The 24,806-nt window shown below is 32.3% G+C and overlaps 1 protein-coding gene across 1 annotated transcript in view; it reads left to right on the forward strand.

Moving 5' to 3' along the window:
• The window catches only part of LOC123711916, a 236,161-nt gene extending 214,145 nt beyond the window's left edge, over positions 1-22,016 (forward strand). The window contains exons 9-10 of the mRNA XM_045664779.1: positions 20,386-20,443; positions 21,674-22,016. Coding sequence (XP_045520735.1) covers positions 20,386-20,443; positions 21,674-21,686 — 71 coding nt within the window. The 3' untranslated portion in view covers positions 21,687-22,016. The remainder of the gene's footprint in view (positions 1-20,385; positions 20,444-21,673) is intronic.
• The last annotated feature ends 2,790 nt before the right edge of the window (positions 22,017-24,806 follow it).

Genomic DNA, 24,806 nt, shown 5'->3' on the forward strand with positions numbered 1-24,806 from the left:
CAATAGACAGCTACTGCGCCCTCCATTTTTATATTTAAAACAATTTTGTTAAACTTATATATATTTACACTAAGACGTGTTCATTATATAAACTTTTAATAAACTTCTTAAAAGCTAGATTACGCTTTTTACATTGACAGCTCATTTGTTTGTTTGTTTTTTAAATATATTTAAGACATATACGATACCTACTAAATAATTCAAATTAAGTTTAATAAACATATTCACAACAATAATAAAAACAAAACAAGCATTTCATATAATAAATCTACGTTTTATACCTTAGAACGCATTACGGCTGATATTTTGAATGTGGAACTCACGTAGAATTCCGTCCTAAACTTTGACTATGGCTTCTAAAGTTCTACTTGGAGCTGTCAAAATATGATGTATCACGTGGAAGAGCCCTAACGCCAGATCCTGCGGGAATTAATATCCAATGTGGATGATAATGAACCCGGTTTTGGGTCATTTACGTCGATATTTCGATTCCATTTATCGGAATGAGCGTTCGGAAATTTGTTCGTTCAAGTTCTCATCGGTTATTGCAACAATGCTGGCAATTCGAAATTCGAACGTTTATTTTTATTTACAGTTTAGAATGGAATCGAAAGAAGGTTTTGCTTTTAATTTTTAGTATCTGTTTTCATTTACAGTAAATTGTTATGCAAACAATACAAATACAAAATCTAACACTAATTTTTCGTTAGGTAAAAAAGATAACATAATATTTCATTTACTATTACATAGGATGTCTATGATTATTGTCTCAAGTGTATACGGTGTTGTTATCAAAATGCGTTAAGCAATTAAGAATACCGATAAACTCTAAAGTAAGACCACAATAATATTCTCGATATCTAATGAACGATATCATAATTTTTTCAATATTTGATCAAGATGTTTCTCATACTAACTATTTAATTAAATAAAACATATAAATATGATATATCAACTTAGAAGATAAATTTTACGAATTCTATTTTTAAAATATCCTACATCCCAAATTTCGGGCTATCATTTGACACTTATCTAGTTTTACGCGTGAGGCAACTGAGTGACATTATTTCCAATAACAACAGAACGGGATTTATTTTAAGCGTTTCACATAATGCTTTTCCATGTATTGTAGATTTTATTTGTCTTTGATATATAACAAGATTCTCATTTCAATAGTTTCAGTAAATTAATAGATGGTTTCAAATATTTTGTATTCTTTTATTGTTAAAAATAACAACGGCGCTACAACTTTTTTAGGTCTGGGCCTCAGAATTCTGTATCTGTTTCATGATTTGTTACTTTGTTTTGGCAAGTAGGTGATCAGCCTTGTGTGCCTCACTCACGCCGTCGACTTTTTGGGTCTAAGGCAAGCCGGTTTCCTCATGATGTTTTCCTTCGCCGTTCGAGTGAATGTTAAATGCGCACATAGAAAGAAAGTTCATTGGTGGTCCACAGTCGGGGATCAGACCTACGACCTCAGGAATAAGAGTCGCATGCTGAAGCCACTAGGAACTACACTAGGTTTTATAATTTTTACTGTGTCGTGGCTTCTTTAATACACGGACTATTAATATTCGGACGCATTTGCGGATCTATAGTCTGTGCAAATTACAATTATAGTTATCTGTGGCCATTCGCGCTTAAATTCGAACTTCACGTTATTTCTTGCAAACGAGTTTTAGTAATGTGAATAAAAAGGGTCAATATCGAAATGAAATAAATAGACTAAAACATATTTATATTGTAAAAATCCAATTCGCTTATACACTATTATATACCGCGATTGGAGTGATCAATCAGCGGAGCGACACGGCGCTCTCATTTCGTTAAGTGCTGCGAATTCTATATCAATGCGAATATGCAAGCTCACAGTTGAGTGAAAGTTATTGCATAAGATGAATAGATCTTCTTTGTTATTTGGAGTCTATACATAGCAATGGAATCAGAAATAAGAAGGCAGTTGGAAATATGCTACTTTGAAATAAGTTCACGACTTAGTTCACCTTCAAAATAATTGTTATGGGAAAGCTGGGAGGTATTTTTTACTTAAAAGGCTTCCCAAATCTTACACATTATTAAGCATTGTTTATAATGAATAAACACATTTTTATTTTTTATCGTCTTATCCTCGTTCTTTTTTGACGTGTACCTTCAAGTGTACATCAAATATTTGAGTGATATCATATGTCTTATACAGTACAGTTACCATCTACTTGTACTGAGAAAGTGAGAATTGTAAAATCTGCACGTCAAATGGAATGATTACGTACTTGCCTATTAAAATATCAAACAGGTAAAACACAATCTTTATCTATAATAGTTGTTAAAATATATCAAATCAATTTAAATATATTTTAATCATATTGGTAACTACGTACACTTATGAACGTCTACATTAAAGAAAGTATTTATAGACCATCTATATTTACTTCGTGAGAGCGAAAAGAACTGGCAAGAATCTCTCCGCTACTCTTTTTAATCGCCAAGCTTTTGGTTTACAAGGAAATGGTGTAGAACGGCAATCATCACGCCATGCTTTATTCTTCAATGCCTTCTGAATATAGTTGACGGCATAAACATGATGTAGGTAAAATATTATTTTATATATTTATTTAACATCACAGATTACAAAATAGGTACAAATAAATATCCTAATGCAACTAATTTACACAATCTTATACACTATATATATCTTATAAACTAGAAAATATAAATGTCAAATTTTCGTTATTTTAAACGATTTTCTTAATTGCATTATGCATTTTGATCACAACATTTTTTTGCTTTTTTTTAGCCTGAAATAAAAGCGTACTTAGCTTATTTACGTACATATCGCTCTTGCATAGTATGCAGCCAGTAGATTCTTAGATCAGGATCTATATTCGAATCCCGAGATTACACGAAGAACTCACTAAAGTTTGGCGTGAGCTAATCTTTAGCAAAGTTGTAGGTACTGCCTGCAACCTGCACGGAATATGAGATTGTTACACAATTATTTTAGTACTAAATTTGCCCTGGAGATTTACGCGTTATTTAGTCAGACATTTATTTATTAAAGTACACCACATAAAATATGACAATTATGGCGTCAATCAACTTTAACCTTACGTTTTATTTATAATTCATCAGGCCACTACCGAATATTACGAGCTCTGGGGGAGTACCGTATATTTGTAATAGTGAAGAATTCGAGTGAGAGGTACCACCCAGGTTGGTTTAAACAGAGAGAATTTGAAAGATTCCGTTGATATGAACCTTAGGAATGAACTTTTCTTCACAGTAATACAATAATTTTACATTTGAAAACTATGGTATGTTTTAAAGTAACAATAGCAGTCAGGAGCGCCACAAAGGTATATTCTCTCACCATATTGTTGTTGGGGATGACAATGTCAATATTTTGTGAGGCGTGGTCTCCTCCTAGGACTATATATATCGCCCCGTTAGTATGCGAGACCGACTCCGGAACCTGTAACACGTGTAGGATCTACTAGTGTGGTTTAAGTGGGTATGACTAACCCAGTCTTTGAATTACAGGGACCTGATGTCGAAGTCGCAATGATCGCAAATTCATTTCCATTTCGGATATAAAAAAGGACAATATATATCAACCAGCACAATTACTTTTGTAATTAAAACTTAAATTCCTAAGATGCAATCAAGCGAACCTAATATACATATAGTAATTCAAAAGTAGATTTTAAATATACTAAATCAAACTCATTTCGCAAAGTGCAGTTTAATCCAACCATTAAATCAATCTCGGAGCGCTATCAAACCATCGCATGCAGTATTAACATTACCTCTATTTACTTTGCACAAAACTTAGAATGGATTTCCCAAAATTCGTGCTATTCGGTAAAATTATGTATAAACTTTAAACGCATTAGTTTATTTGATCTTTAAAAATTCAATTAAATACATTTCACATTTTCAAATACAGATACACATGTACTCATTATAAAACAACATTTATGTATATGTCGCAGTATCAACGCGATTAATAATTGCAAAATTGGTGTCACTACCGTCGTCCGACATTATTACTTAAAGTTACACAGTCAGTGCGCACGTCCGGCGCAAGCGCCGATTAGCGAGCCATTACTTCTACGCACTACTGACAAATTGAATGAGACATATTGACATTTTACAACAAAGGACATCATGATATTTTATAACTTAATCTCTGTCATATACAAAGCCAAAACCGAGTATTTTGTTAAACAAAATATACGAAACAGAAAATATCAATAAAGTATATATAATAGATAAAAAAAGAAAACTGAAACTAAGCACACAAAGTACCACTTTAAAGTACTTTTTAAGAAAAAATAAATTGTCACTGCTGCTATAAAAAGTCAAAGCCTTAATAAGGTGAAAAACGTCAAAATCTTCACGCAGAATTCGTGTTCGTACGCATATCGAATAATTGTGAATATTCATCGCATACGCCCATTAAAATAAGCGCGCAAAAAAATTATTGTAATATAATTTCAATGGGCTTCTCGCTTAACATGACTATACGAGTTAAACAGTAATCTATACTATCTAAGTATGAGTATTAATATTTTCATACAATCAGAGAAAAAAATCAATCCAGATTCAAAAGTTAATCCACGACGGTGCAATAAGAAGTGAAAACGTACTCCGAATAAAAATCACTACATTTGTCACAGCATAAGAATTGGAATTAGACAAATTCGTCCGTTAAATTGAAGCAATTCCGGCCTGGGAGCGGAATTCGATTTGGGGTAAATCTCCCAGGTTCGGAAAATGGGTAAAATTTTCCTTTACCGTTGCCTTGAATCACGCGTGATGGGGCGGATGTATTTATTTTTAATTCGATTTTAAATTGGGTACTAATGGATGTTGACTTGGGATTTTGTTTGATGACAAAGAAATCAATCGTTGGGACTTTGCTTCCAATAATAATAGTGTTGTTTTAGAACAATGGCCGCTTAATTTGTTTTCTTACGGAATTTTTTGGCAGTTCGGAATTATTTTATGAAAATTAGTTTTTTAGCAGTCGTATTTTTTTATATAATCTAAAAACATAATTAAAAAATTGGCCTTGTACTTTTAAATATCTTGATTATGTACGATGATTGAATATGAACTCGATACTATTATGTATGACTAATTGTTAGCAATAATTGAAAAAAAAAACAATTAGTCTATGATTTTAGCAAGAGGAGGATTCATACTAATTATAAGGTTTTAAAATTTGTTAAAAAAATTGCTTTATTTAAAAATAGAATAAATTTTTTTCAGGAATTCACTTCACGTCTTTAAATAACATTTAAGTAACTAACTAAATTTCCTTTTTAAAAAAGGAAATTTAGTTAGTTACTTAAATAAAAGCTTATAAATATATATATATATATATATATATATATATATATATATATATAGGTTGTGAAAGCAATATTAGTGTCTCTATTTAACCTGCAAGGAGCAGTGTTGGCCTAGTGGCTTCAGCGCGCGACTCTCGTCCCTTAGGTCGTAGGTTCGATCCCCGGCCGTGCACCAATGGACTTTCTTTCTATGTGCGTATTTAACATTAGCTTGAACGGTGAAGTAAAACATCGTGACGAAACCAGCTTACCTTAGACCCAAAAAATCTACGGCATGCGTCAGGCACAGAAGGCTGTACTTGCCTATTAGATGCACAAATGATCATGAAACAAATACAAAAATCTGAGGCCCAGACCTAAAAAGGCTATAGCGCCACTGATTTATTTATTTTTTATTTAACCTTATGATGAAGATTAACAATATTGTTAGATTCAACTTACACTAATTTTGTTTAATTTTAAATTTTGCACGTATAAATGAAGTCGGTGTTTATAAATCCAAAAGATATTTTCTATTATCAAATTTACTCTGGGAAAAGTCATACAACACACAGTGGGCTATTGTATATTGTTCATGTGCAAAAACATAAAATTTATTTATACATTTTATATTTATAAGGTAACATTTGAAATATGAATGAATACTTACTGTGTATTTTGTTTATTTAATCGTTGTATATTTAAAAGTACAAATCCCAAACTTACTCGTCATTGCACGCTTCGATACGACAAGGTTCGGTTCTAATGTATTCCATTTACTGGCAATATTTCTGCAGCAATAAATATCGAAACGAAGGAACTATTGCCGTACTTTCAGTACCAAGCTTAACATTCAATAAAACACATATCGCTTTTGTTTCGCAAGAGAAATGGTTAAAGTAATATGTTTTTTAAGCCATACATAAAAGCTTCAAATGAAATGGGTCCTATCTGGCTTGCCCGTCAATCTTATTGTCGTTCAATTTGAATTTCCGCTTAGACTGGTTTTTGTTAGGACTTAACGTACGCCTACGAAAAGGGCGGGTAATCCGCTTTGCGGTAAGAAACGCTTCAAGGCTTGTCCAAGAGACATTTATTTTGATACAAACTTATATCAAAAATATTTATATAATAATAAGAATAATGATGAAGTTTTTCAAAGTAAAAAACTAAATCATCCGGCTTATTATAGTTTTTAACGTCTGTTGTGTGTGTGCACATATTACACATACAGCTTAAACATATAATTCTCATTACCGGTAACACTATTGTACAGTATCAATAAAATTCGATTTATTTGCAACGTAATGAAAGACAATATATTTAACACTTGCGTATTTTATACTAACATTTAACGTTGCATTCATTAGCACAGGTATTTCTCATAATTTTCATCACCCGTCCAAGAGCAACGTAGGTAATTTAAAATGATGTTACTGTACGATCGGAGATCTCTAAGTCTGTTATACTATATTTCTCTTATTTTGTAGTAATGGTTAAAAACAGAACATTAACATTGTCATTCTCAAGGTTCAATGAACGGTATTTTCCAAATTATGTCTGTAAAAACCAAACCTAGGAGCTCAGGCACCTCTCATTCGAATTCTTCGCAAATATAACATAATAAGCACTATTTATGTTGTGCTAGAGATATTAGATATTTTCGATAGTGGTTTGATCAATTAAAAAAAACATTGCTTAGCGTATCTGATTCATAAATCGCATTATTATGCAAAAGAACTAAAGTAAAAACTAAAATTGGAAATTTACGATCACCATATTTGTCATGTATTATAAAATAGATAGCTAGTACAATGTCAAAAATCTCTGGGTGCGTTTGTAACAAAGTGTTTAAAGACGTTTTTTTATATGTAATCGTTTTAACACGTTTGTTTTCTTATCTATCTAGTGAACGCATAGCATGAATTAATATATTTACCGAAAATTATGTAGCTTAGCGCATAAACGCAACTTTTATAGCCATGTAAAACGTCTCGTTCGTATCAGAGGACGAAAAAACCTAACATTTGTCACTGCATCGGAATCTGTTGAATTAGACGCTTCGAGGGTTCGAGAAGATGGGAATTTGAGTTCATTTTTTATTTCGTTGTCAAATTACCTACGGCGTACACGCGTCGCCTATTTTATGGATCTATATTTACATTGGATTAAGTAAACAGTATATTACGTTTATTATTGATGATTAAATATGTCATCGCTTGTGTTAAACGTAAATTAATCAATAAAGATTTTTATAAATTTGACGAATACTTAAATGATCCTAAGCCTTAGGATTGAGTTGTTCCAGTTCAAACAATTTGAATGACTCAATACTTGGCGATTAAAAATAGTGGCGGAAAGTTTCTTGCCAGTTCTTCGCCCTTAACTTGCGGGTAGTAAATGTAAATTTACAATTAATTTAACTTCTTTTTGACGTTCGTAAGTTTACTTGTTTACCTATATGAATAAAGATATTTTGAGTTTGAGTTTGATAGTGCACGTTAGTCTTAAGTGATAAACAGTGGTAAGTGAAAAAATTGAAAAACACAAACAGAGTGTCTTCCTCTTAATAGAAACCCCAAGATCTACCCAATCAGATATTAGATAGCAGTAAATTAAAAAAACTACTTTTATATATATTTGTCACGCTCCTAAACAACACTGCTATGGTTACTTACCACAGCGGTTTTCTAATTTAACATATTGTGGTTATATTATATTATTTTAGATAATAAAGAAATTAAAAAAAACAACTAATTATTGTTACGTTCACTCGATAAACAGGTTAGATTAATCCAGTATAGATTTTTTTTAAAGTGGTTCTTTTTTAAATATAATATATTGCTCAAACATTTTGTTAATTTTTTAAAAATTATATAATGTTTTGTATAAGTGTATTTCAACAACAAAAAATTACAAACAAAATTGACCGTAAAGAAAAATATAAAAACATTTAAAGATTTCTTATCGACTAGCTTCTTAACTGTATCTTCTTACTGTATATTATACATACTTAAGGATAAATAGACAAAATATGGTAATATTTTACACATACATAATAAACATACATTTCTATATTGAGTTTTGAAGCACTTTTCTTAAATGTAAAGATTATTTATTTCCGGCAGTGATAGTATTTTGTTTAAATTTTCCTTAACACATTCGAATTTCGAAAGTATTTCTCTCTAGGCTAATAATTGAAAGGCTTAAGCATTCGGAAGTAATAACACAATGTAACTAAAGTGTTTTAAATTTCGAATTTCTAAATTCACCCAGAAATTGTTTTACGTCTTAATTTTAAAGCGCTAATGGAAACCAAACATCGATACCCGGAGTCGTGACTTTTGCTTCATCAGATGAATTACCCTTCATTTTCTAATATGCATAAAGTAATAAGTAGTACTAGGTACCAGCGTGTTGGCGCCCGCCTCGAGTGGATTAAGTGTACTTTTAATTTTAATATCAAAACCTTGCGAGTATTAACTTGTTTTAATTACATGTCTTGATTTGGGTTGTGTTGGTGGATAAAGGAGTGATTATAAACGAACGTTTTTATATTAAAGTGACTTTAAACATGATATTTCTGTCTACACAAGATGTTCACGGTCAAGCCTAGGACTTCATATAAACTTGCGAGAACTTTCTTCAGTTCTGTCTTTCACGTGTCCTTTTTTTAATGTTGATTCACTGTTTACATGTTCTAATTGCTTTGTTTCATTCCATTCGTTCTGTCTATATGTCTTATGTATATTTGCACACTGGTTGCCTGGAAGAAATCGCTCGAAAGCGATAACGCCAAGGCCCTCCTTTTGATTCAATTATGTCATTTTTTTATATCTATGTATGCAGCGAACAGTTCATAAATAGTTGGATTGGCAAAGACAATGTTATTCCCGGTTAAGAGATATAAAATACTGATATCCTGATATTAATTTACATTAGAGGGTTTTAGAATAGGTTTATAGAAAATAAAAAGCATTCAAAATTGTTGTATGCGATATTTTTTTTATAACAGACGTCATACAGGCAGTAGTCTCATCCAATGATAAGGACCCATGTCCTGTGGATACTAACATTGCCTAAAGGCTCGCCTTATGAAATACATCAGTGGGCACCTGGTTCCACATAGTTGTGGTGCATGGCAAAAACTGCCTTAAATAACGCTCTGTTGTTCAGTAATATAGATTAAACTCAGCTACAGGTATTAATACAAACAACTCTTCTGAACACTCTCCATAGAACCCTCATTACGTAATAATAACCATCAAAATAAAAATCACCATTATGTCAGAACCCAAACGCTCATCGGCTTCGCGTAGCGTTGTTGAATTTTTCGTTCAGAAATCAAATTCTTTCAATTTAACGGAAATTTACAATCCAATTTCAACTCGCGAACAATATGAAAAAAACAAAAACCGTGTAAGAAAGTAAATCAAGGCAGTTACTAGCACCTGATCGCGACCTCCTGAATTATAACGCTTTGCACTTTTTCACACCGCCATAAACCGGCGAACTTTGCCGTGAACTGAACCGTGATTAATACCTACTTGGGTTTAATATTAACACGTTCGTAATTTAGTAAGGAACGATAACTTATGAATTTGTTACTTCAACTATTTTGCTTATATTTTTTTTAAGTTTATGTATTCTCATCCGGTAGTTAAGTAGTATACAAAATAATGTTATAAATAAATTTTATTACCGGCTTTGTTCTACTGAAACTGAAACAAAATTTACAATATCCTAAACCTACATAGTAATAATTGAAAAAGGATAAACAGAAAATTAAAACAAACTTTAAAAGTTTGGTTCCTATTTGTGTACCTTTAATGCTGGCAGAATTTCCTCGTGGTATTGCGATTAGTCTCTACTCCAAAGGAGGAAAAACCCTATTATTACTTTTCTATTAAATACATTTGGCATTCAATCTATTTTATTATATTCTATAAAAGAATACAATCCAAATGTACATGAGTGTGTGAAAATTGTTTTTTAATTGTGATCGATTAGAGAAAACAAAACGTGTATGTATGATATAAAAATGAAGTATTTATAATTTGAAATTGAGTCAATTTGATAGAACATCCTTTCGACAGCGCCAAATCCTAAAACACACATAATATCATCCAAATCTTCAGAGAATTACCATAAACACGTTCACGTCTTGGAACCCACCTTACAAAGATTAACCGACGACTAATTGCGCGTCGACACGTGTACAGCCTTAATCTGCGTTTCGAGCTTTGAAGCATTACTAAGAGTTCCTAGTACAATTTGATACATTAATCATGAGGTTTTGACATGGAATTTCGTTTTATGTATCGGTGTTAACGGCATACGGAACAGTAACGCCCAAGTATTCAGGTGGTGTATATATTATAAATACACTACCACAATCATGAATCTCAGAATCTTAATTTTTTTCTGATTCATCTGTTCCACTCATCGGATTAAGGGTAAGATATAGGCGCGTGAAAGAAAGCAAAACGTTATAACACAACAAAAAATGATGTATAGAGAAGAGACAATGCCCAAGCACAGTAGGAGTCATCATGTCGTGGGCAGCTAATCTCTTTCATTCATTTTCATTTGATATATTAATGATTTTATTACTTGTGAACCGAGTTTTGGCCTAGATCTTTTTTACGTACTTTACGTATAGTGTTATTATAGTGACAAGAGCCGTGTTGGCCTAGTGGCTTTAGCGTGCGACTCTCATCCCTGAAGTCGTAGGTTCAATTCCCGGTTGTGCACCAATCTACTTTTTCCTATGTGCGCAAAAAGTTGACGCCAGGTAATTACCTACTTGTCTACAAGATTGAGAAATGATCATGAAACTGATAAATAAATCTGAGGCCCAGGCCTAAAAAGGTTGTTGTTGTTGGCTCATAGTATTGACATGCTTTACAATATTGTTGATTAAAGTTGATAAGTTTTTGGTAATCAAATGTTACGTGTAATATAATGTACTTATAATCATTTGAACTAGTTTTTAGAATGTCATGAACAATATGAATTTCATATTGTCAAGCTACAAAACACTTGGAGTAACAAAAATCTTTGCGATACGCTTAAAAAAGCAGCAACTTAGCAATAAAGTCCCCATATCTTCCACTAGAAGAGTTGCAACTAAATGTTCGTACATCACCTTAAGTATTGTACCCAGCTTAAGAGAACAATACGTCCAACGCAAACAGAGCGCACACAATTTGTAGCTAGTACATAAATCGCCAACTTTTTCATTCCATAAAACTAAGTTGGAAGATGTGAAAATGTGTGATAACCCCATTTCGTTGGAATTTATTCCGCAGGTCTGCAGCCAAACAGTGCTCCCGAATATTAACAATATAACAGGCAGCATAAATCTTGGATAACTTGCATCGGGGAAAAAACACTTAACTGAACAAATGAAAAAAAAGTTAGTTAGGGGCAGAGACAGAAAGGAAACGGCTGATATAATGGGCCCAAGTTGGGAAACACTTTGGCTAAACATTTGCTAATGGAAATGGAAGGGAGCCAGCGTAGCAAAGCGTAACTTGTTTTTTACACGCACAGCCCGTCCTGTGCCAAATTGCGTTTACTTTTGTTATCGGTGCGGTTATTGGACATTAATGTGCGACTCGCTTTGATTTCTCGTTGTCTCGGATAGCTTCGATTTGCTTTAATTCGTAAATATTTCGTGATGAAACCAATGTACATTGCAATCATTTAATACGAAAGCTAGTATAGTATTTAAAATAACAATTTAGACGAAACATCGCCACACATTTTTATTAATTATGATTCAATTGCTTTTAAACCTTGGAGTCGTTCTATGAGCTCTTCTTCTCTTTCTTCTTTCCTTTCTGAGTCTATTTCTTTGAACATTTACTTTGTCACGAATATCTTTTAGAATGATAATAACAATAGGCTTTATTTCCGAAATTAAATATGAACATTGAAGTTTCACTTATATGGATCCTAAAAAAATAACTTTTATTAGTCGGTAAAACACAACATAACATTTAGGTACCAGGTCAGGTTTTGTTTTGTCCACCGTTGGACATTTTTAGAATGATAGTATCTATAAATATAGAAATGAATTGTTGTTCGTTTGTCTCATTAAAACTTGGAAATGGCTGAACTGATTTGGCTAATTATGATCTTGGGAAAGTTTAAATGGAATGGAAAACATAAATAATAAGTAAAGAAAAATACGAAAAACAATTTTCCAATATTTTTTTCCAATTCCAATTGTTATTTTTATTAAAAACTCTCACTTGGGTGTCATATATTCATATATGCCTTCAGAAATTTGTGCTTCATAGCTAGTATGAGGTCCGATTTCTTTGATCTGTTTTTAAAGTATTAAGTTAAGACACAATTATATATAGTTCATAGGTTCATTTTATGTATATAATGAAACATATTAAATAATTTTGTTTATTACACAAAATTAGTAACAATATTTAATCAATTTCTACAAAAAAAAACCCAATTTAATTAATTTAAAATATCACAATTGGTTTTTATCTTCCTTATAGCCAAGTAACATTACCTCGAACGGTGAAGGAAAACATCGTGAGGAAACTGGCTTGCCTTAGACCCAAAACGTCGACGGCGTGGGTCAGGCAAAAGGCTGATCACCTACTTGCCTATTCGATTAACAAATGACCATGAAACAGACACAGAAATCTGAGGCGCAGACCTAAAAACGTTGTAGCCGGATTGATTTTTTTTATACAAACCCCGAATTATTGTAGTTTTGTGTCCGTAATAACAATATTTAAATATAAAATGATGTATTAAACATTCCGTGTTTGCAAAATGCGTCATTTTGATAAATACAAGTATCGCAGTTGCTTATGTGTGAATAAATGCAAAATTATTCTATATTTTAAAGCTGAGCGGTTCTTGGCATACCGTTTACACTATGGCCCTATAAAATATACTGTAACTTTGGTCTGAAATTTTATCAACTTTTATGTAGCAAGCAGACCGCCAAATGGCGGGCGAAAGTTAATTTATTTGGTGTAGGGAAACACTTTTAGACAATGGAAACAATTGGATAGAAACTGTAAAATTTTCTTGAGTGTTCTTGTTTGCAACGGAATGGTATCCAACTATTGTATATTAAAAGCGCTCAGGTAGAAAGGTTTTACTGCGAACTGTGGCGGTATATAGGTAGAAAACTATACAGTAGTACATTTTCGAGTACGTTTACCGACATTTTTATTATTATTTTGTGATGAAGATTCTCATATGTATAACAATAATTAATCATTTATACATTTAACGAATTTGTGTATAATGTTCTATATGAAATACGAATTGAGACTTATCTATACGCCATAGATCTCGCCTTTGGACATTTTTAGAATGATGGTATCTATAAATATAGGAATGAATTGCTGTTCGTTTGTCTCGTTAAAACTTGGAAATGGCTGAACTGATTTGGCTAATTATGATCTTGGGAAAGTTTAAATGGAATGGAAAACATAAATAATAAGTAAAGAAAAATACGAAAAACAATTTTCCAATAATTTTTTCCAATTCCAATAGTTATTTTTATTAAAAACTCTCACTTGGGTGTCATATATTAATATATGCCTTCAGAAATTTGTGCTTCATAGCTATTATGAGGTCCGATTTTTTTTATCTGTTTTTAAAGTATTAAATTTATTTAACATTAACATTATATTACACATTTAACGAATTTGTGTATAATGTTCTATATGAAATACGAATTGAGACTTATCTTTACGCGATAGATCTCACCTTTCATGTTTTGACAGTACAGACTTAACATTTCTTATAGATTTTCGAGGCCAAATCGTAGTTTTTAGTAATAACCATTGTAGGTTTTTAGCAAAAATATTGTCTTAGACATAAGCAACGAGGAATTTCGTTTATTATTAACTTTTATTTAAATATCTATAAGTATTATATTTTTTATATTATTATAACTATTTTTGTTTGATATGCGTTCATCTAAGTTAGAGTTACGCCCCGAGAGTATAGCCAGACGTAGACTCTCTTCGACTATTACATTGTATTCATTCGTTATATAGCAATTAACATATCAGTTTTTCGATTTTATTATTGTACCCGATAACCCAGGCTCCGTACAATTAAGTAAAATTTAGGTCTGTTGACATTTATTACAATTAATATATTCCGAAATAACGCTGCTATATGTATTAACAAAACTTAATATAGCAAATGTCCGCAAAATTTTGCAAAAGATGGGCGGTTCCAAGTTTTTCAAGTTACGAGTTCTTTAATATAATTATTATACTGGATAAGAATTACAACTACGGGACTGTATTACAACAGGGCACATTAAGCAAAGACAGAACAGTAAAATTTATGCTCAAAGAATTTTACAGAAATTGAGTAAAACAATAAAAAAGTGATGTTTATATGTCTCGACTGTAATAATAATTTTGAAATACCATTTTCAATTAATATGTTTATTTGTCATATGAAAATGTCAAACCACTTTTATGCATCGCAATAAATTACTTTCCACCTATTCAGCTAAAGTATTCATTTGGCTCTTTACATTAGTGACAGAATTTCACATAACGAGGCGAATACGAGTAAAAAGTAAAAATTAAACAAGTGAAATTCTATTAGCAATTGCACAACTACTTTATATTGATAATTTATGTTGTAATAAATCATTAGCACTGTTCAATTTAAAACGGAACGACTAGTTCTGATTTCCAACAAAACATTATTATTTTAGTTTAAGGACATCACAATTATATCCGCTCTATTTCACACTGAAAGGAGAAAACATCGAACCGACTTTCTTTATATACCTGTGATTAGTGGCTTAGCACTTTTTATCACCACGTTAAAATTAACGGGCATACAAACTTTCTTAATTGTTTCACTGTCCTTTAAACATATTACTAAGTTGGAAATGTCAAATAAAACATTTATACTCCTTAAGGATCCAAAAATCTTCGTCATAAAGATGGCGTTCAGATATTACGTCATTTAGTTCAATGAGAGTTGTCACCTTCAAGCACATAAATAATACAACACAATAATGTCTAGCATGCCAGTGTTATTACTACCCCCCTTAATTCCCGCGTAACCCCTCACTCCGGGTCTAACCCCTCGCCCTTACCTGATGCAGCATTCTTATGTGACACAGATTTATCCCACGTGTATTGTTCTGGCTAATTTATGGGCTTTGAAGCTCGAAATTCGCCCGCAAATAAAAAGTAATAATGTTCATCGTTTGTTACAAGTGTGAATGCAAATTTTATGTGAATTATGTTCGTCGTGTTTTTCAAATTCGTGTATGTTTGTTACCCTTTGTAAGATGTTATCGGCTTAAGCATGCCTTTGAATTATACCTTAGTTCATTTATGTGGCTTATAACACGTCCAAGTTGTTAACTATGAAATTTAAACGAATTTAAAAAGCCCTGTGACAGTGTTTTTTTTATATTATAAAATAGGGGGCAAACGGGCAGGAGGCTCACCTGATGTTAAGTGATACGCGAGTGCGTTGCCGGACTTTTAAGAATTTGTACGCTCTTTTGAAGGACCCTAAGTCGAATTGGTTCGGAAATACTTCGGTGGGCAGCTGGTTCCATATAGCGTTGGTGCGCGGCAAAAATTGCCTTGAAATACGCTCAGTCGTGGAACGGCGAATGTTGACAGCATTTACTCGCTGTATTGCAATTCTTATTCGTCGAGCGTATTATATACCAGGCGCCAACTTAAATCTTTAATAAGCGCCTGTGCACTTGAATCTATCGACCCAAGGGTCTTGAAAGGGAACAAAATCAAAAATCAAAATCAAAATCAACAAAACAAAATCAATCAAAATCAAATCAAATCATATTTGAGCCGTAATAGTAAAACAGCAAATAATCAGCTACAAGTTAGTGGCGTTCAGCTTTGCACCATTGGGTTTACTTTTTATGTGCGCAATTAATAGGTTCGTAACTTCACATTAAATTGCTATTGTTAGTACTTCAGTAAGGACTATGGGCTGAAGAAAACATGGGCTAACACTATTTGATTTATTGCTACACTTGCGACCGCTCGCAATCCGTGGCTCGCTGGCTGGTTACACTGCACGCTTTTGTATTAATAAAAAATAATATATTATGTCTGTTGGTTAGCAATTTACGGGACACAATTAGAATGGTACACTACAATTAGTACACTACACTAACACTTTCTACCACCTTAGAATAGACTTTAGTCTGTTTGCTTGTTATTGAAGAATTTTTGATAATTTGGGTTTGCGTTTTTGCTCTTTGTACAAAACATTATCACAGTTATGTTCTATTAACCATTGGTCCGAAGATGTCTATTGAATTAAGGCGTGAAATCATTATCTTATTCAAAAATACTTCACAAAAACAATTGATCTTGTTTTGAGAGTTAGAACGGTTTAATGGCATTTCAATTAATTTCAATGGAGAAAATTGCTTTCAGATACGAGAAAGGTTTCGGAACGAATTAAACTCGTATGTGGAGGTACCAGTAGTAATTCTGACCTAAGAGCCATGTGACGCGGTTTTTTCATTTTCTAAAAATTGTGTTATAAATTTATGTGGGACCACCCAATAGTTCTTATGCTTTCGTTTTTAAGACCAAATACCAATACAGTTATTATATACCGATAAGCTTACTAGTTACATATTATCAAGTATAATTATCTTCAAAATAAGCACTACATTTCAAGCTGGAAAGTGAGCAGGATCTCGAAGAGGTTCTCAAAGACGGATCGTATTCATACATAAATTATTGAAAAATACCACCAGAAACAGGGAGGTTTATGTATTATCTCGCTTTCTTCGACTACAAATACGCTTTTCATTAGTATATCCGAGGTTTTGGAATGCATTGAATGACCATGGTGTAGAAAAAAATGTGATCGGTCACGGGACGCCTAGCAGATGTGAAACATCGACATTATTTTGTAAAAGTAATATGCTGAAAAGAACATATTGTGATAGGAACTAAATATGTCATAATAATAAAATAAAATATTACGATGTTTTTCCAGATATCGATGACTATTTATTGAATAAACATTTATTTTCATTAAATACAAAACTTACCAATTTATTTCAAATCGTGACTACTCAATTAGTTTAATCAGTGACTTCGGTAATAGTTATATTCGATGTTGCCTCTGAGGACGGTATTACTGTGACAATTGGTCGATGGTAACTGAAGTATGTTACAAAAGTATTGGACATAACATTAGTAAATTTTAATTGGCTTCAATATATTAGTAAACTCAAGAATCTTAGCTAATTGTTTCAATATATTACTAAAATCGTAAATTATAAGTATCAATAATGAATGTTTCACAATAAATTTGTTTGTTAATTGTTACAATAATAATTATTATTGTAACAATATATACGATATATATATATAGGCTATATGCACGGTGTACGGTGTGGCGACGCGTCGCCAGAATATAATAATTTTACTAGAAAGAGTATTCTCGAACTTACCCATCGACAGGGGCGTAGGGCAGGGTGTAACACTAACACCAAAACTGTTTATCCCCATTCTCGAAACAATAATATCACGGAAAAAACTCTTTCTAAAATATAGATTGTTAATACCATTAGCCTTGCTTGACGACCTAGTCGTTTTGTCAGAATCGTGCGTCAATGGTTAAGGAGGAACTTCTAAGAAGTACGTTAACGACGAATGGAGAAAGCATTGGCAAACAAATTAGCGAGAGAAAGAGTTCTTATCTTTAAGTTGAAAACAGAATACAGCGTAACCTGGAATAAATACTGGAGTCTGTATAAAACATTCAAAAGCGACATGTAACTGAGCCTTATAACCAAGGCTATTTATACTACCTTGCTTTAACTACGTTTGTCAAACATGAAAATACTTAAATAAGTTAATAAATAAAGTATCTGTTTGGTTATCCTTGAGCGCAGTACTGTAGGAGTAAACTAATTGAAAAAATACGTCAATCTAAAATAAGAGAATTGACAAAAGCCATATTTGCAGTCAGATATTTAAAGAAAATGGATAAAGGCGGGACACGTGGTTAGATCTGATGATGGAAGATGGACAAAACGAGTCACATCATGTAAAAGAACGTATCCCGAGACAGTAAAAGACAACCACAAACCTTTCGAAGACTTGTAAGGGAAAAATGTAATCCCAGGATCACTATATCTGAAAGGTTCCTACTAAAATTGTAACCTATAATTTAACGTAACAAAATTATTGTATTTAATTTTTATCTATAAATCATAATAGTCGATCATTTTTGTTTATCTTAGTAGAACATTCTTTTGATTTTATTGTTCCATTATGTTCTCCCTTGCTTGGTTACGTTTTCTTATATAAGATAAAAGATATAGTGCCAAAAAGCATTTTAAAATCCGTTCCAACTCATAATGATATTCTATGGTAAAATAATATGCAATCAAATAGGCAATTCCCTTCCCCTAAAGGTTATTTACGTAACTTAAGCCGCAACCGACATGTGTATTCTCGTTGTGTGTTTAGAGATAACACGCTATTTATTGCGTATTTTTGTTTACATTTATGAATGTATCGTGTGTATTGTCTCCAATCTCACCATTGGATTCCAATGAATTATAATTTAATTATTAATAAACTTATTGGTTTTACTAAAAGTTACCCTTGCGCTTATTTATTAAACTCAGAAGACTTCTAAGGCATGCCGATTTACTCACGATGTGCGCTCACCGTACGCGCTTTAAATAGACACAGAAAAGTGCATTGGCATACAGTAGGGGTCGACCCTACCTCAGGGATGAAGGTCGCACGCTAAAACCACTAGGCCAACAACATTATAGGTCTCAGATTTTAGAGTCTGTTTAATTGGAAACATTTTTATATTACACCGTATTTATATGCGTTATGTATTTCATCAGACCAGCAAATGTTATGCATATGCAAATACATACCATCTTGAAAAAAAGACCCAACCTAATCTTAAAACCATTTTTTTAAATATGTGATAATTAGCTTAACCTACTAACTACAGAGTTTCCCATGGGCGCTTCATTTTTCAGTGACGACTAAAATGGTTCAAAATTGCGTATATGTAAATATATTGATTACTATGATCTACTTGTCATTGAAAATAATAGAATCTGAATCCAATATCCCTTTAAACATATAACCCTACATGGGTTTAGAGGGTAGAGCAGCTCGGATTATTATTACCTTACGATAAACAACTAAAAAGAATCATACAACAAAGAAACTTGTTTCGATATATTGTTAAAACACTGTATTGTAAGCGTTACACGTGTCTCAAGTGACCTTATATTTTCCTAAAAGGTTAAAACAATATCAAAGGACACAACCAGTAGAATATTAATATTTCTGGCAGATGTTTCCTTATACTGATTTAATAAAGTTGATCAGACGGACAATAGGTTCGGGATATTAGACGAAATCTATTGTATAATATTGATGCAATATTGACTGTTGTATACAATATAAAATAATCTAAATTAAAACAATTAATTATTAAAATTATAAAAAACCTTAACGGAAGCGTGAAGGTTTTTTTGATTACGGGTTTTCATAACCGTACGAATAAATTATAACATATCCTAGATACTGCCGAAAGTTTAATATTGAATTTGTTAATTGCGATATCGGGACATGGGTGGGGACGGATGGTGGGGATGAAATTGGCTCGAAACGGCAGTACTCTACACACGTCTCATAAATGTCTATAATAAAAAATAAGCGAGCTATCTAGGGTGCTCCCTATTACTTCCCTTATATTGCCTCTGATTTTAGAGCCGTGTGTATACGATTTAAGCTGGACCCACAGCGGTGGAATTGCAGGATACAGGGAAGTACTATAAGCCTTGAGTAATCTACGTAAACTCAATTGAAAAATCGAAATGTCAATAGGTGTATCGTTAGGATCATAGAAAAAAAAGTATGGTCATAATAATTTGTCCGCAAGATGAATTATTGTAATCCGTTATCATTGTCTACCACGTGGACTTAATTTAGTTAAGTATTGGGATTTGTAAGCATTAATAATCATAACTTTTTCTTTTCAGGCGTATTTGCATCTTACATCCTTGTTCTAATGAGTTCATTGACTGTTCTTATGATAAGGTGAGTTTTAATGTGTTTATATACAAAAAAATACAATTAATCGGTTTTTGTAATAATGTATAGATTCAACTTAGTATTAATAATAATATACCTCCTGAATGAAACCGGTAGCAAATGATAAGATCATATGAGATTACGTTCAGCAAATAAAAGATTTTTAAAATACCAAGTCATTGTTGTCAACTATAAATAGAAATATATAGCCTACTGTATTTAGCATTTATCTCGAATTTAATATGAGAAATTTTCCATCAATATTATTTTCATTAATTTTACACGTTTGGTAACACGTTATTTTATGTTTTTTCTTTTGTTAATTTAGTTTAGCACTTGCTTAATACTCAGTAGGTCATTTTTATTTTACATACTGGGGTTGCAAGGAAGAAATCTCTTGTTTGCATAAATTATATTTGTGTTTCATATTTATAAAACACAGTTACGTTTAATTCGAGTTAAGAAATATTAAATTAATCCGATCTTTTAAGCACTGACTTTGTGCACATCGAAACTCTGTTATCCGGAATTCAAACACGCGACCGATGCTAAAATATTAGCATAAAAATTATGCTAAATCTAGTTTTTTAAAGGAGGAGGCAAACGGCCAGGAGGTTCAGCTGATGTTAAGTGACACAGCCGTCCATGGATACTCACATTGCCAATAGGCTCGCAAGTGCGTTGCCGGGCTTTTAAGAATTGTCACGCTCTTTTCTTGAAGGACCCTAAGGCAAATTGGTTCAAAATTTCCCTTATGAAACGCTCAGTCATCAATCGGATCGCATTTTGTATTCTGCCTTGACGTCCAATAATGAAACTCAGCAGGTCCGAACAACTCCTCTAAACAGTATCAATGCGGCAGAGGATGCAGAGAGACCCCACATCCCTACGCAATGCCAAGGGATCAAGCCGCACAGAATGTAACTGGTCGTTGAGAACATTTTATTCCATGTGGGGGCTTTGTACTTTCTAGAGTTGCAAGTGGTGGCCGGGTGTAAGGTACCGTCTCGCCTTCCTGAGCACACCCAGCTTCTTAGAGGCAAATTTGGCCATCTCTTGCAAATGAAAGCCGCGAAACTGAACACCATTTGATATGTTAACGCCCAGTATTCCGATGCTAGCTGTAGTTATACCTGACCACTATTATTTTTAGTTTATGTCTGATTTCACTGGGGAGACTGTGTATGATCGTTTTTGGAATCCTGCAAGCCTTAATTTATTTATATTTTGTTTCAGGGTCGTGCGATGATGTTCGACGCTTATGTAACGTTGTAAATAGTTGAAAATTGCTACGATATAACTAGATATATTAACTCTACAAGGTATATAGATGTATTTCGGTTCTTCCAATGTTTTAAAAACCGCTGCATATGTCAAAGATGTTTTATTACATAATTAGGCTTGTTTTGTGCTAAAAGCAATCTTTTAATGTATATTGATAAAATATGAATAATTTGTTTTTGTTTAGCAAATATAAAGGATGCCTTTCATAGCTCTTTGGTTTTATAGGCCAAGGTTCGTATCTTTTCATTGTCATCTCTAAAATATGGTAGTGAAAATTGTCTTGTTTCGTCGTCGAAATTGTCAAAAATCTTTTTAATTATTGGATTTAAAAAACAAACTTTTTTATATTTTCTGATTGCTTGTATTAAAATTATGTTCAATTCTAATTTATACCTTAGGAAAACTTATATTTTCCACGTTGTAGTTTTCCAATAAAACAATTGAATGAGTTCTGAATTATTTTTTGGAAATAAGTTTAACCCTGATTTTTATGAATTATGTAATTATTTGGTAAACTCCTTATGCCAATTAATACGGAAATTGTTAACTAGTATTTTTATAATTTATCCCTAATAAAGAGTTTAAATCTTACACATAAATTTAATAATAATGGTTGTGTAATTTATATTATTCAATAGCGTATAGCCTTCTGTATAGCTAAATGTTTTCAGCGCCACCTATGTATTTGTAAGAAATTAAGTTTGTTGCTACACGAGACACTAACAAATCTGTGACACTACAGCTTTTTTAGGTTTGGGCCTCAGATTCCTGTATCTGTTTCATGATCATTCGTCTAATAGGCAAATAGGCTTCCAGCTTCCTTTTTGGGTCTTAGGCGATTCTTTTTTCCTCACGATACTTTTCTTCACCGTTCAAGCGCACATAGAAAGAAAGCCCATTTGTGCACAGCCGAGGATCGAACCAACGACCTCAGGGATGAGTGTCGCAACATTGCTCTTACGAGAAGATACTTGCGGGAATCAAAAAGGAAAATAAACAAAATGATTTATCGAGATTTACAATCGTTTCATTATATTTTTGTTATTTCAGCTTTATAGATACACGTATACTGCGCAAAATGAATGTCTAGTTCATACACAAATTACCAACAGTCTTTTGTTTGATAAATCCTTACCTATATTTAATACGACGTCAGCAATGATAATTACTTTAATATTTCACAGTTTCAACAAGCAAAATAAACTTATTCTACAGATTTCAGTTTATAATTCAATTTTTTATGTCCGCCTTTAGTTTGACTTTGAGTTCATTATTTAAATTTTAGATACTTGAGCAACGAATTACATACAACTCTAGGTTCTAAGGCAGTCGTACACAGAGTCATTACTTAAGTTTGTAATGATTTAAGTTTAACAGATAAGACAGTAAGATCGTTCACTGGACAACTAAATACTAATTTAATTTGGTATTAAATCTCGTAACTAAGTTTATACTAAGTATTTAGCTGTAATAGTAACAATGAATCTATAGAGACTTTTTATGACTTTTTGTACGGCCGTCAGAGTCGTAGTCAGTAAGATATGGATTTCTTCCATCTGTCAAAATCTTACGAGTATTTGACAGTTGAAAGTGCAATGTCAAATTGCGTCTTATCAACGAAAACTTTGATAAATGATTTTAAGTGAACAGTTATAAAAAACATGAGTTTCATAATAATTTCTTGCATTCACAAAGTTACTTCTCCATGTAAATAGTCTTGTATATAAGGTAAATCATAATAAATATTATAAGTAGTTGGATTGTTTATTAATGTAGTGAGGTATTATATAGTTAAATAATGTATGAATAGTCTTAAAACTTTCATTAAAAAACTATACTTAATACGTTTTTTAAACCAACATGACTTGATTTTACTTTTTGTATTCAACGCGATAACATTAAATATACATCTCGTAAATGAAAGTCAAAATATATTTATAATGCAATTTCTGAAGTAAAAATTACAAAAAAAAGGTAGTTTCATATGAAGAAGAATGAAACTCCATAGTCCACATTGGACTTATGAAGCTTTAGAGAATCTACAACTCATTGACTGTATTTTATCAATATAAATATATATTTTTAGTATACCCAGATGCCTCATCAATATGAATAGTTGACACATTCTAGCAATAAATATTATATGGCAATATTCTATGTAAAACTACATCAACACTCAGTATATTTATACGTTCTAATACTCAAGCTGTCTAACTAGATTTAGAAGAGCTATGTTTGACTCCCGCAAAACACAGCTCTGCAGTGGCATGAGCTGTGTGAAAACTGTACCCACTGTCTTATCGCCACAAGATAGTGAAGAGGATTTTTTAAACGTAAATTAAAAAGTAGCGGTTATAGTTATAAACATCTCATAATGTCTCACGAAATGTTTACACCAAGATACCACACACACCACACTTAAATAACCAAATAGCCTCGAATTATATAATTTTTTACGTTTATTTCTATCCTCAGGTATAAAGTAATTATGAAAAAAATTAAACTAGTTAATAATGGGATTGGTTGTAAATAAAACTGAGTAGTTACATGGGTAGTTAAAACTAAGTTTGCTGAGTTTAACGATACAATGTGAAAACATTGTATAAACTAACGATCTTAAGTAACTACTATAAGCTTCAATTATATATGTTGTGTACACCGTAACAGCAAAGTACACAAGTGATTATTTGAGTAATTGAAGCTTAGAGTACGTTTATCAATAAAGGTGAAATTTATTTAAATTTAGCCGATTTTTGTATTATACTGTTATGTTAATAGAACATTTTTTAAACTATTCAATAAAAGTTGTAAAGTGTTTACTTTGTATTAAATGTTAAGTCTCAAATGTTTCTTGTTAAAACTCTCGCTTTTGTTGTTTTGCACAAATCGTTCTAACGGCACTTCTTAAACTAAAATGCTTGAATTGTGTCGATTGTATTCAGATTTCGATGGAGAGACAAAAGAGTACTTTAGTTAAACGGTGTAAGTAGTCTGGGACTTGAGACAAAACCACTTTTCGACAGGCTTCACCTACCATCGCTAAACGTATGGGAGCCTCGCCCGTGCTTTGTCACATGACTATTTT

The sequence above is a fragment of the Pieris brassicae genome, chromosome 7 (genome assembly GCF_905147105.1).
Source record: "Pieris brassicae chromosome 7, ilPieBrab1.1, whole genome shotgun sequence".
Classification (NCBI taxonomy): Eukaryota; Metazoa; Arthropoda; class Insecta; order Lepidoptera; family Pieridae; genus Pieris; species Pieris brassicae.